The sequence below is a fragment of the Polypterus senegalus genome, chromosome 13 (genome assembly GCF_016835505.1).
Source record: "Polypterus senegalus isolate Bchr_013 chromosome 13, ASM1683550v1, whole genome shotgun sequence".
Taxonomy (NCBI): Eukaryota; Metazoa; Chordata; class Cladistia; order Polypteriformes; family Polypteridae; genus Polypterus; species Polypterus senegalus.
Window position 1 is genome coordinate 162,338,305 of NC_053166.1, and position 13,988 is coordinate 162,352,292.

Below are 13,988 nucleotides of genomic sequence, written 5' to 3' on the forward strand. Positions count from 1 at the left end.
TTAAGCATAGAAGAAAACAATTGCTCAATATATTACTCATTTTAATTTGCTCTGTTGTCGATGGTTCTTTAATGGACATGTCATCCTTGTCCTGCGGTTTACTCCTCAAATATCCATTCCCATATCTGAGTATACGAGAAAGTCGAAGGGAATACCACTTCGATTTTTTAATTTCGTAAACAACCCGCCAGTTGTTCAACGATAAAATAAAAATAAATACTGGGGGTCCTCGGGTTACAACGTTTCGAGTTTACAACACTCACTCCCATAAAAACTTAAAAAAAATTGAGACATGAGAAGGAATAAAGGTAAGCAGTTTTTACACTCGTTTTTTCTGTTACTACAGTACAGTCCAGTATATTTATGTCCTTTTTTCTCAGAATTAGATTTTGTGTTTTTATGTTCTAGATTATGATTTTGCAAATGTGTTAAGATAGGTAAGTGACTTAGGCTAGAGTGTCTTTCAACTTACACCAAAATTCAGGTTACATCACTGTTGTAGGAACGGAAGTGTGTCGTAACCCGACGACCCCTGTAATCTCACTCTGCCCCATATTTCAGAATGTCATTCACCTTCCACCCCAAATCGTAACTTTAGATCTTCAACTGAGGGTCTGCTTAGAATTCAAAGAGCTAAACTTAAAAGAAGTGCTGAAAAGGGCGGGTGGGCCTTCTGCTGTTACGCATATAAAATCTGAAATACGAGTTTACTGCTAGAAATTCGCCAGGCACTTTAAGAAACTGCTAAAAACTCATTACTCTAACATGGTTTACTCACGGCCTCAATTAAGTTTAATCCTGATGTTCTGTATATCCATTTAATTTTGTTTAACTTAGGGACTTTGTTAGGAACCTAATCAAGGACTTTGTTAAATGGTGCGACTCAAACCACCTACACCTGAACACCAGCAAGACCAAGGAGCTGGTGGTGGATTTTAGGAGGCCCAGGCCCCTCATGGACCCCGTGATCATCAGAGGTGACTGTGCAGAGGGTGCAGACCTTTAAATATCTGGGAGTGCAGCTGGATGACAAACTGGACTGGACTGCCAACACTGATGATCTGTGCCAGAGAGGGCAGAGCCAACTATACTTCATTATAAGGCTGGCGTCCTTCAACATCTGCAATAAGATGCTGCAGATGTTCTACCAGACAGTTGTGGCGAGCGCCCTCTTCAAAGTGGTGGTGTGCTGGGGAGGCAGCATAAAGAAGAGGGACAAACTGGTGAGGAAGGCAGGCTCTACTGTTGGCACGGAGCTGGACAGTCTGACATCCGTGGCAGAGCGACGGGCACTGAGCAGACTCCTGTCAATCGTGGAGAATCCACTGAACAGGATCATCTCCAGACAGAGGAGCAGCTTCAGAGACAGACTGACAGACTGAGGAGACCCCACACTATGCGACTCGGGGGGCAAACGCGTTAACATTATACAAAGTTATTGTCTGTTATACCTGCATTGTTCTCACTCTTTAATATTGTTCTTTATCAGTATACTGCTGCTGGAGTGTGTGAATGTCCCCTTGGGATTAATAAAGTATCTATCTATCTATCTATCTTTAATTATCATTATCATTCATGGTGGCTCCGTAATCCCTACTCACTCCTACTTTCTCCGCCCCCACCACCTGATCAAAGAACCGTGATGTCCCTACATTGATGGATTGAAGGCCAGAGGTCCACATGACCGTCATCATCATCATCATCATCATCACGTTCTTGTACGTGAAGCCTGAATACCACGAGGACTGATTGAGGTCATTGATGTTTGGTAGAATGCCTAGACAGGGCTGGGTGGTCTCGGACCCCCTGCAGATTTGATTTTTTTCTCCAGTCTGGAGGTTTCTGTTTTATCTGTCCTCCCTGGTCATTGGGCCTTACGTGTATTCTATGTTAATTAAATATTGCCCAATTTTAATTTTTAAATTGTCTTTTTTCTCCTTCTTCATCCTGTAAAGCACTCTGAGCTCCATCAGAAATAAATGGTGGTGTTGTCGGTGATAGAATTTAAAAGAAAACGGAGAACACATAAATGGTGCACAGCCATCAGCAAAGGTTCAAAGAGTCTACAAAAATGGGACAGCAAAGAAGACCGTCTACTACGACAGGAAAATCCTCAATAAAGCACTGGGGGTGGGCGTTGGGTGTTTGGGGGGTTTCATTCCAAGCTAGCGTCCCGCCCAGAGTGGAGGTTACGACCAGGAGAAACATCAGCTCGTGGATGTCATCCCATCAAACCAGTGACAGCAACTTCAAGCACATCGCGGCCTCAGCTGTCAGCAGGATGAGCCTGGTGCCAAAGATCCATTAAAGCCTTTCTCTTGTCAGAGAGACACGCCTGTCCATGTGTAAAGGGTTCTTTCTTGTGAGGATTTGTTATAAATAATAACAGTTGGGGGGGATGAAAAACACACCTTGTGCTTCGATGACAGCGGACCTCAGAAAATCCATACCATTAAAAACGAAAAAAAAAAAAAAAAGGATTTAAGAGCACAAAAGAGGCGTTCAGCGGAGGTTTAAAGCCTCCGACTTTTTTTTTTAAACACTAATCTCTTACCCAACAGAACGCTGCTTAGTAATTCAATACAAATGGACTCGCTGACAATAGCCAGGGGTTGCAAACGGCTGACGGTGAGCAAGGCGAGGGGCTTACGGGTGCAAGGAGGTGACGAGGTTTAAGGGCATGTAATGCTGTCCGGGGAGGCACCTTACAGGGGGACCAGTCAAGGTGGTGCGTTGGGGCGGCAGACTCCATTAATGCACACCAACACGGATCAAATCGGGAAACGCAGCCTTGTTTTTGGTTTTGTCTCCCGTTCAGTCAGGTAGAAAAGCAAGTCAGTTTAACGAGACCAGAAGGTGAAGTCCTCACACTGGCTCCTGGTGAAGTTTAGGGCAGATTTCAAAATCCTCCTCTTAACATATACAGTCATATGAAAAAGTTTGGAGCCCCTCTCAGCCTAAATAATAATCGACTCTCCTTTCAACAGTTAAGATGACAGTGGTGTGTCTTTAATTTCCTAGGAGTACTGCGGTGTTTTCCAAACAAAGATTTTTAGAGACGCGGTATTTAGTTGTATGAAATTAAATCAAATGTGAAAAACTGGCTGTGCACAAATGTGGGTCCCCTTGTCATTGTGCTGATTTGAATGCCTGTCACTGCTCAATGCTGATCACTTGGTATGATGAGCTCTTTAAGCCTTGAACTTCATAGACAGGAGTGTCCAATCACGAGTGGTCAAAGGTATTTAAGGTGGTCAGTTTCAAGTTGTGCTTCCTTCCCTTTGACTCTCCTCTGAAGAGTGACAGACAGCATGAGATCCTCAGAGCAACTCTCCAAAGATCTGAAAACAAAGATTGTTGAGTCTCCTGGTTTAGAGGAAGGTGACAAAAAGCCATCTCAGAGGTTTAAACTGTCAGTTTCAACTGTAAGGAATGGAATCAGGAAATGGAAGGCCACAGGCACAGTTGCTGTTAAACCAACCCAGCAGGTCTGGCAGGCCAAGAAAAACACAAGAGAGGCATATGAAGAGGCAGGATTGTGAGAATGGTGACAGACAACCACAGATCACCCCCAAAGACCTGCAGGAACATCTCGCTGCAGATGGTGTATCTGTACATCGTTCTACAATTCAGCACATCTGTATGGCAGGGTGATGAGAGAGAAGCCCGTTCTGCACTCACGCCACAAACAGAGTCGCTTGTTGTATCAAATGCTCATTTAGACAAGCAGTGCTTTGGACTGATGAGACACAAATGGAGTTATTTGGTCAAAACAAAAAGCACTTTGCATGTCGGAAGAACAACACTGCATTCCAAGAAAAACCCCTGCTACCTCCTTGTCAAATGTGGTGGAGGTCCCATCATGCTGTGGGGCTGTGTGGCCAGTTCAGGAACTGGGGTCCTTGTTAAAGTCGAGGGTCGAAAGAATTCAATCCAATATCCACAAATTCTTCAGGATAATGTTTAAACATCAGTCAAAAAGTTGAAGTTACTTAAGCAAGATTTGGATATTCAATGACCCAAAACACAGTTGGAAATCTCCAAAGGCATTCATGCAGAGGGAGAAGTCCAATGTTCTGGAATGGCCGTCACAGTCCCCTGACTTGAATATCATCGACAGTCTATGGGATGATTTGAAGCTGGCTGTCCATCAAATTGAACTGAACTGGAGAGATTTTGTATTGAAGAAGGTCAGAAATACCAACATCCAGAATCCAGACCCTCATCACAGGCTATAGGAGGACAGCGTCTGGAGGCTCAACTAAGTATTGATGTCATCTCTCTGTTGGGGGGCCCACATTTATGCACCTGTCTAATTTTGTTATGATGCATATTTCTGTTAATCCAATAAGTTTAATGTCACTGCTGAAATCCTACTGTGTCCATAAGGCATGTCGTAGATTAAAAGGCAGTTGCTACTTTGAAAGCTCAGCCAATGAGAAACAAAAATCCACAGAACTAAGAGGGCTTCCCAAACTTTTTCATAGGACTGTAAAGCCTTAAATGGCGGCGGTCCGGCTTACTTGTCTGAACGTATCATGACTTACAAACCAGAATGCACATTTAGATCTCAAGATGCCGGTCTGCTTAGGATACCAAGATAACGGTGGGTGGACAAGCTTTTAGCTCCAGGACCCCTCTAAAATGTGGAGTGGTCTGCCTGCCCCCTCGGTCTCAGCTTTCAAATCCTGGCTGAAGACTCACAACTTCAGTTTAGCACACCCTGACTAGAGCTGCTGATAGTTCTAATTTGTTACTCACCCTCACCTGTTCGGTTTCTCTTCTCGGTACTCAAATGTGCCACAGCCCACCTGCCTGCCTAAGGTAAAGTCCTCCCTGATGGAGGATCACAGGAATTGCCAGGTAGAGGGGTCCTTTCATCAGATTGGCTGACTTAGACTTAGTGGAATGGCCAATTGGGGGAGGCAGCTTGATGGCCGAGGTCCCCAGGACTCTGAACAAATCCAAATCATATTATGGGATATCACCTACTGTTGAATTCTGCTCCGTACTTGTAATTTTCTTTTTTAATTCTGTATTGAGGGCGACTTGTGTTCTGTTCTGTGTATTGTGTTGTATTGACCCCCTTTTTGGTTTTTTTACACCCACTGCACACCCAAGCCTACCTGAGGTTTCTTCCATTTTTTTTCCTTACAAGGGTTTTTTTGGAGTTGTCCTTGTCGTCTTAGAGACTCGAGGCAGGGGGGCTGTCAAGAGGCAGGGCTTGTTAAAGCCCACTGTGGCACTTCTTATGCGATTTTGGGCTCTACAGAAATAAATTGCATTGTATTGTATCAAAATGTCAAAGCCAAAAAACACTAAACGTGATCAAAGTACAGGGTGGCGCAGGGAAACGGGAAATTTTGGAATGAGGTGTTGGCAACCCTGGGGGGCATCGGCAGGTGTTTGAGACCAACGTGACCTCGTTTAGAACCCCTTTGCCACGAGTTATAAAGGAGCAGTGGAGTTGTGCGCAACAAGCGACTGTTTGCTGTGAAAGGCTTTTATAAGAAGGGTGATGGTGGGACTGCGGCACAAATGGAATTACCAGTTAGGACGGCACGATCGTGTCCCGTCTGCTCACGCGATTACAACACGGGTGCGTAACTTCACAGGAACGGGTTCACCCTTAAAGAGATGAAGTCCCCAGGTGGAGCTGTGATGGCGGCTATTCAACGACTGTTTGGAAGGCGCGTCATTTCATGGCCTCTTTGGCATTTTTTTGATTCCATGGGGACATCTTAAAAGCCAAGTGTACCACACTCGTCTTGCAACCGTTGCTGAACTAAAAAGGAGGACTGAAGTGGAAATCACTGGCTGGCCTTCCTCTTGACATGTTAATGTCGAGCGATGCAGAATGTGGCTGTCAGAATGTGTACGGAGAAAAGGGCGACACCGTTGTGATGTTTTCTTCAAAACATAAAATGAATATTGAATGATTATTGATTAGCATCGCTGACTGCATATCCTGTACGATCCACTTCTTTATTAAACGTATTTCGTAATGTGTTTATCCGTGCGCTGAACGTGAATTGAAAATTTCCCGTTTCCCTGCGGCACCCTGTATAAAATGTATTGCAAGAGAACAAGCAGCCCGAAACACTAAACACACAACGCTAACGCAAGTATGAGGCGCGTCTTGAATCTGCGCTCTCGGACAACCAGCATGTCGCACGGCACACACAAAGCATGAAGGGTCCTGAGCAAGCGAAAGAATGGTTTGTGTTTATGAGGTGCTCGGACAGCGAAAAACTTGCATATCCTTAGTGCTGGAATATCCACGTCGCAACCTCCGAGGATCCGCCCATAACACTGGGCACCCAACAGGATGGCATAACGACGGCCACCCAACAGGATGGCGTAACAACGGCCACCCAACAGCACAATTTATTTTTCTGGTTTACTGCGGTGGGCTGGCGCCCTGCCTGGGGTTTGTTTCCTGCCTTGCACCCGGTGTTGGCTGGGATTGGCTCCTGCAGACCCCCCGTGACCCTGTAGTTAGGATATAGCGGGTTGGATAATGGATGGATGGATTTTTCTGGTTTAGTAAAATGCTATATACGGTTTACCCTGTCGTTCTTTCTTAAACTCTGTAAAGTGCCTTGAGCATGAGAAAGGCAATATATAAATAAAATGTATTATTATTATTATTATTACTGGTAAAAGAACAATTCCTAACAATGAGTGGCCTCTCTTCAGCTGAACTGGTGGCGTGATGGACACGAGACTAAGGCGGACATTTTGAGATTCCTATTCGATAAAATCAAATCAGAGGTAACCTCCAAAACTGGACCTGAAGCTGATGAGCCATCAAGAAACAAAGCATACGGATTAGAGAAGAAAGCTCATCAGTGGAGAACCGCAGGGGTCTCTCCTTGGTCAGCTGCTACTTCTGATTTCTATGAAGGTCATTCAATCTGGAACAGTTAATTCACTTGTGAAATGTGCAGGCGACACGGCCCACACCGAGGAGGCAGAACATCAGCACTGGGCAAACACCTGGAAAATGTGGGATAATGGAGAACAATAAAAGTGTAAAGTGCTACACGTGGGCAAGAGGAACGTCAATTATAACACACGAGGGGAGACATTGGCCTACAGGAAGCAACATCTGAAAAAGGATTTAGACGTTAGTGTTGAGACACCGTTCTCACTGTCTAAGCAATGTGCAGAGGCGATTGAAATGGGAATTTAAATGTTAAGTTATATTTCACAAACTACTGAATATAAATTGAGAACATGCTATGCGTTGACTATGTAACACACCAGCGAGACCACATTTGGGTCACCGCACTACAAAAAAAGAGACATAGCAGCATTTGAAGCCGTACACCCCAGGACTTCAGGACATGTCCTGCTGTGACCAGACTCGGAGAGTTAAACCTGATCGGTCTGAGAAGAGGAGACTGTGTGGGGAGACCTCATCCGGGTCTCCAAAAGCCTCAAAGGCAACGATAAAGCAGGTCAGCAGAATTCTTTCAGCTTAACGGTGAATCGCGTGCTCAAGGACACCTAGTGGAGATTAAGGGGAAGGACATTTAGGACTGAAGACAGGATGCAATTCTATATGCAAGGAGTTATGGGAATCTGGAACAAATCTGGAAGAGACACCGAGAGCATAGCCATTCGAAAGCTCAAAGGAATGAATGGTGCCCTCTTGTATGTCACATTTCTTATGCATGTTCTCAAATGAAGTGACGACGTGTGTGTGTGTGTGTGTGTGCATCTCACCGCACTCTGGACATGTGACAGTAGGACTGCTGAGGGCTGATGACCGCCACATTCCAGAAGATTCCGCATCGAGTCTCCCATTACTCACCTCCTACTGGGTAATGAGGAACAGGACAAACCAAAAAGTCGAGCTTGTCCTTCAGATCCTCTTCGTTCTCCTGCTGCCACTGAAGTCCGACTCTGCTCCAGTAGCTGAGCGCCAGATGCCTGCAGTTTGAGACACAAACAGCCCATCATGAGTCTTTTTTACGTCTAATTTTGCTATTAAATAAACCATTAAAATGAAAAACAAATCCTCACCTAATTTCTGGTATTTCATCATTCAAGCTGCTAAGAAGCAGTGGAATTAGCTTATGAAAGTATGAGTACCGATCTCGAAGTGTCAAAAGCCAACTGCCGACGACGTTGGTGACGGCCTGTCGAACCTAAAAAACACAAAGTGCATCGTCAAATACACATCAGGCGCCTTCACTTCTTTTAGGGGCGGACCACCACCCCGGACTCAGTGGGTAACGTTACGCTCCACTCGAGCGACTTCAGGACATCTGAAGACATAGGAGTCTACCGCACACACATTCTGCAGAGGACACCATCTTTGTGTAAGGCACCGATACTCAAAGTCCGTCGCCTGGGGGCCACTTTTGGAAGGGGTATGCGTCTAACTTGCAATTACAGCTCAAATTCCATGAGAATGAAGTGCATGGGACAGAAAGGAAAAAAAAAACGATGCGTTGTAACAGGGACTTCGGTGTGATGGAGTTTACGCATAGCGCACACTGACAAAGCTGACTGCGGAGTGCGAAACTCGATGGCAACATCTTTTTCATTTTTGCCAGCATTTCTGTAAAGTAAACTGCCATCAGTGTCACTCGAAACCAATACGGAGCCCTAGGGATTATCCCACCTCAATTGTCCATAGTGCCCAGCAGTCAGTATTATTAGAGTTTGAGGTTGGGTTGGTGTTAGTGAGTTGGGAGTCCCCTTCAATGTCTGGGGCATGTGCCACCCTCTGTATACATAACACAAACTTTCACCACTTGAGTTACATTAATGAGGCCCCAAGCAGCTACCCATGTTGCCTATTGCAATGTTTCTAACCTGTGGGCCACACCTGACTCACTGTGGTGACATTGCTACCCTCCGTTTTGACAAACACACTCAGTTCACCACGGGGAAACGATGCTCTGACGATGGCCCATTTGATTCACCAGGGTGGCATTGCAGATCGACTGCACACAAGCCCAGGCGATCTCTGCGGCAATGACCACACTTGATTCCCTGTTAAATTGCCCTTGGGGGGTGGGGGGCACATAGATAGAAAAGAAAAAAAAAATGTTGCATACACCCGTTTCCACGCTCACATCAAACTGGGCATAAAGCTACGCACATTTTCACAGCAGCCTTACACCCTGCGTACGCACGTTTCTGCTCAGATTTGTAAATGGGTGCCACCAAGCGTCAAAGCAGCGCTACCGTTTCTATGTAGTGTCCTTGCTATTTCATATTAAGTCACTGGCTCCCGGTTAAGTTTAGGGCAGATTTTAAAATCCTCCTTTTAACATATAAACCATTAAATGGCGGAGGTCCGGCTTACTTGTCTGAACTTATCACGACTTACAAACCTGAGCGCACATTAAGATCTCAAGAATTTGGTCTGCTTAGGATTCCTAGAATTAAGAAAATAAGCTTTTAGTTACAGGACCCTTGAGCTGTGTGGTGGTCTGCCTGCCACTATAAGAGATGCCCCTTTGGTCTCAGCCTTTAAATCCCGGCTGAAGACTCACTACTTCAGTTTAGCACACCCTGACTAGAGCTGCTGATTAACTGTACAGACTGCATCTCTGTTGTTAGTCATTAGCACTAAAACATCAGTAACATGAGAGTTATAATTGGTTACTAACCTTCACCTATTCTGTTTCTCTTCTTGGTACTCAAATGTGCCACTTGGTGCCACGGCCCACCTGACAAGTTGTTTTGCCTGCCTAAGGTAAAGTCATCCCTGATGGAGGATCACAGAAATCATGGGAAAGAGGGGTCATGTCACCGAATTGGCTGGCCTAGTGCTGTGGATTGGCCAATAGGGGGAGGCAGCTTGATGGCTGAGGTCTCCAGGACTCTAAACACATCCAAATGTAGCGACATCCAGTTTTCCAGATGTAAATGGAGCAGTCGACAGCATTGTTATTATTTATATATGTCACACACGTGCACATGGCGGGCAGCTGAAGGGCCTGAATGAGAGTAATTCCCTGCTGGACTGGGAGTGGTGGGGTGGTGGTAGAGTGCACTAACTCTGTCTCTCACTCCTCTGCAGACCAGTTACAAGAAATTCCATCACTTGCAGTTCCGGCCCCAGTGATGAGATGACATCACTTCCTCTGCTCTGCCTTAAAAGCACACACACACACACACACTAGGGGGCTCCACACCCTGATCGCTTGGCTCGCCCACCCCTGTGTTTGGTTTACCGGATATACAATTTTAAAAGATTATTATTTTCATGGGAATTGTTACATATGCATTATTTTCAGTTTTACTTTAAAAACTTTTGTAAAAACAATACTTGTCCTTTTTTTTTCCCGGCGCCATGTGTGGTTACATCTCTTTCTTGCAGGACGTATAACGCTGCTCGCGTTGTGACAGGGGGGTGAGGTCGATCATTTTAAAGTCTGTACAGCCACTGTCCTTTTTGCCACTTTGTGTCTCTGCTGCTCACGTTGTGATCGCTTCTCCGTGATCATAACTATACACTTGACCGAATTGTGTTTTCTTTGAAATTCAACTTGTCGTTGCTTTAACTTTTGGGGGACCATAGATTCTCATAGCGTAAGGTCCATTATTGTGTAAGTCTACGTCTTGTACATTGAATGATGCGAATGCAAAAACACTTTGTTTTCTGCTCTTTGCCTTTTATTTCCGACCTCGCATTCTCCTGCTATTTTTTCAGTTACACCTGGTCCTGATGATTCATTTCCTTTTGTTTTTAATCGTCGATGTTTCATTTATAACGTAATGTCCTTTATACGCTTTATATGCACGGAGACCCCTGTATCTGTGTGTGCTGCATGCCTTTTACACTTCAGATTTTTTTTTGGTGGACGTGCTCTGATATTGCTTGTAAGTAGGGTGCGTCTTGCAAGAATCTCATGTTCTATATCCCCGCGAGACGCTCCGTGGCCATTCTCTTTCATCTCGTGGGTCTTTTATTTGTCTTCCATCATCTTAATGTGAAGATCACGGATCGTCTCCTAGTTATTCCCTCCTACAGAATTAGAATTAGATAGATCAGCACGACAGAGATAGATATGAAAGGCACTATATGATAGATAGATAGATAGATAGATAGATAGATAGATAGATAGATAGATAGATAGATAGATAGATAGATAGATAGATAGATAGATAGATAGATAGATAGATAGATAGATAGATAGATATATAGATAATAGATAGATAGATAGATAGATAGATAGATAGATAGATAGATATGAAAGGCACTATAAGATAGATAGATAGATAGATAGATAGATAGATAGATAGATAGGAGTGAAAGGCACTATATAATAGATAGATAGATAGATCTATCTATACATCTATATCTATCTATCTACCTATGTATTGCACATTGTTATAAAGGTGCCTTCAGACAATGAACCAAAAATGGACTTCATTTTGTAAATTCTAACTCCAGACCTCTACTCTCAGGTCCTTCTATTGAGCATTTGAATGTCACTGTTGCTCGTGTTTCTAGGGGTGTGGCTTCAGGGGTCGCAACCCTTGCAATGAGATGAAAGGTCGGCTGGGGGCTCCTCTCGTTATCCAATCTGTGGATACAACAAAAAGAATTCTTTGTTTTGTGCTTCTTGCAAGTTTCGGTCAGCTTGACCTCTTCTCTTGTTAAGTTTTGGTAGCAAAGTTAATTTTTATTTGTTTTGGTTTCTTTTTTTTTTATGCACTTCCCGTTAGCTCAGTAAATGCGTTCCCTCCAGTTGTCTTTCCCCACCTCCACATCCCTTTTCTGAGCAGACAGGGGCTTTCAAACGTCATCCCGGCCTTTCATGCCAGCCGCACTCTTGGTACTCCTTTAACTGAACTGCTTTCTTACTCGGGCCTCTCTTTGCCTTTTTTCACAGCAATAAAGCTGCGCATTTTACCTGCGGTGCGTCATCGAAAAGGCGCTGGGCGAGATGTGAAATCACGTCGTCCACCGACTTGCCGCTGCCACACTGGATCACCGTTCCTGTTGCCATAATGACAGCCACCCGGACCCGCGAATGCTGGTGTGAAATGGTCTGCATTAAAGGCTTGATGAGGGACTCTGACTGCATGTGAAAGTGCTCTGCAAAAAAAAAAAAAATTTTAAATAAATAATGAATACATAAATAAATAAATAAATAAAGATGTATAAATGAAGGGAAGAGTGGAAAGTAACTATAACATGACAGACAACTTCAAGGATACACAAATCACAGGAGAGGCATGCCAAGTGCTCAGCAGAAGTCCCTTCTCAAGAGCCCACCAGCCTCCTTATCACAAGGAGTCAGCCCAGGCCAGCAAGGTCACATGACTGGGTGGTCCCTTTCCTGGGACGTGTCAAAGTATAAAAGGGAAGCAGAAGAAGAAAAAGAAAGGTGTCAGGAAGGACCGAGAGGCTGCACCAGACCAGTGCCCCCCTGCCCTTTGGTAAATGACATGGATGTGTTCACCGGCCATTTGGTACCATTAGGAGGACCCCACTGTGGAGGGATGACTACTCGGTCTGCTAAATTAAGAAACTGAAAAATAAAACCACCCACGACATCTGGTTCAGTCTCGTCTCTTTGCTTGCCTGACTGCCCCCTGGTGGCCACACTATACCCAGAAACACAAACCGTGGAAAAAAAGCAACAAGACAAATTGAGATCTGAGGCAGTCACAGCACCTCCAGCTACTGGAAGACTGAGATAGAAGACCCAGCAACAGAGGAGAAGGCCTCTAAATATCAAATCACAGAGATACACTAAGATGGTGGTCTGCCAGGTCTAAGCACAAGGGGCTACTTTTACTGATATGATTTCTTGCGTCTCCATCTTCATTTCACCTTAACATCAGTCGGGCTTATCCACCAACACACACGGCACTCACTCAGCTGTCAGTTACAACAAAGCCCTGCCAATCCAGGTACGAGCAGTGCCACGACTCCACCCCCAAACCCTCTGCCCGCCTACACACTGGACAATTACAGCCTATCCCCATCCCCATAGTGTCTAGAAGTGCACAGACTCCACACCCAAATCTGTCAGTCAATACCAAAGCCCACCTTCAAATTAACCAGACGAGTAGACTCCGCCTACACAACATCAGTTTGCACTCATAACCCCCAATTCAAAGTTACCAGAAGTGCCCTGACTCTGCCTTTCACATCTGTCAGTCAAGCCCAAACTCCGCCTCCAGAGTTACTAGAAACCCATGGACTTTGCTTATATATGTGTCAATCAAGCCCAAACTCCGCCTCCAGAGTTACCAGAAACACATGGACTCCGCCTTCAAGTCACTCAGACTCGGACCCTCAGAGCCCCAATTCAACAAGTCTCCATTTAGACATACCCTGTCAGCCTCCCACAAACCCGAGTGCTGCATTTGAAAGCTTTATTATTACTGCACATTTGGTGGGCCCTTTAAACCGAGATGGCCACCAAGATCAGGATTAGTCCGTTTGTGACTCCTGGATTACTGACCACTAAACTGGGAGAGTGGAGTTCTCCCACTGTGATCCTGCAACTTTAAGGCACATGTGGGTGACTTTCTTTGATTTTCGCCTATTAATCATTAACAGGAAGATGAAGTTCAATAGCCGCACCCTCAGGGGTGGATGTCACACGGTCATTGTCCCCTCTCAGGCTGCAGATCCTCACCTTAGGTGTCTGGGTCCCAATCAAACAGAGAGAGACTCACGTGTACGTGGCGTGATGAGAAGGCACTCATGAGAGTTCACCTTGTTGTACGAGTGACCACAATCAATCAAGCAGCTGTAGTACTAATAAAGATTAGCAGGCGGACGGACGGACCATCAAGAGGCGGGTTTACATGAGCCTCACTAACCCAGTAACTCTGATGCCATGGAGACCCTCACTCCATTTGGAGAAACCCCCTTAACCGAGGTAGATTTCTCTCCAATCATCTGGCCGTGTAAACCCTTAACCGGGTTACTGTTGAGGATTTAGTCGTCTGCGTGTGTCAGGCTGTACACGTATTCTCCTACACACACGCCGTCAGCG

At 45.0% G+C, this 13,988-nt stretch overlaps 1 protein-coding gene across 1 annotated transcript in view; it reads right to left on the minus strand.

Annotated features, from left to right (window-relative positions):
* Positions 1 to 13,988, minus strand: part of LOC120542433 (dynein assembly factor 5, axonemal-like) — a 72,602-nt gene that overhangs the window by 50,252 nt on the left and 8,362 nt on the right. The window contains exons 2-4 of the mRNA XM_039774912.1: positions 11,886 to 12,070; positions 8,032 to 8,156; positions 7,820 to 7,938 (exon numbers count right to left, since the gene is read on the minus strand). Coding sequence (XP_039630846.1) covers positions 7,820 to 7,938; positions 8,032 to 8,156; positions 11,886 to 12,070 — 429 coding nt within the window. The remainder of the gene's footprint in view (positions 1 to 7,819; positions 7,939 to 8,031; positions 8,157 to 11,885; positions 12,071 to 13,988) is intronic.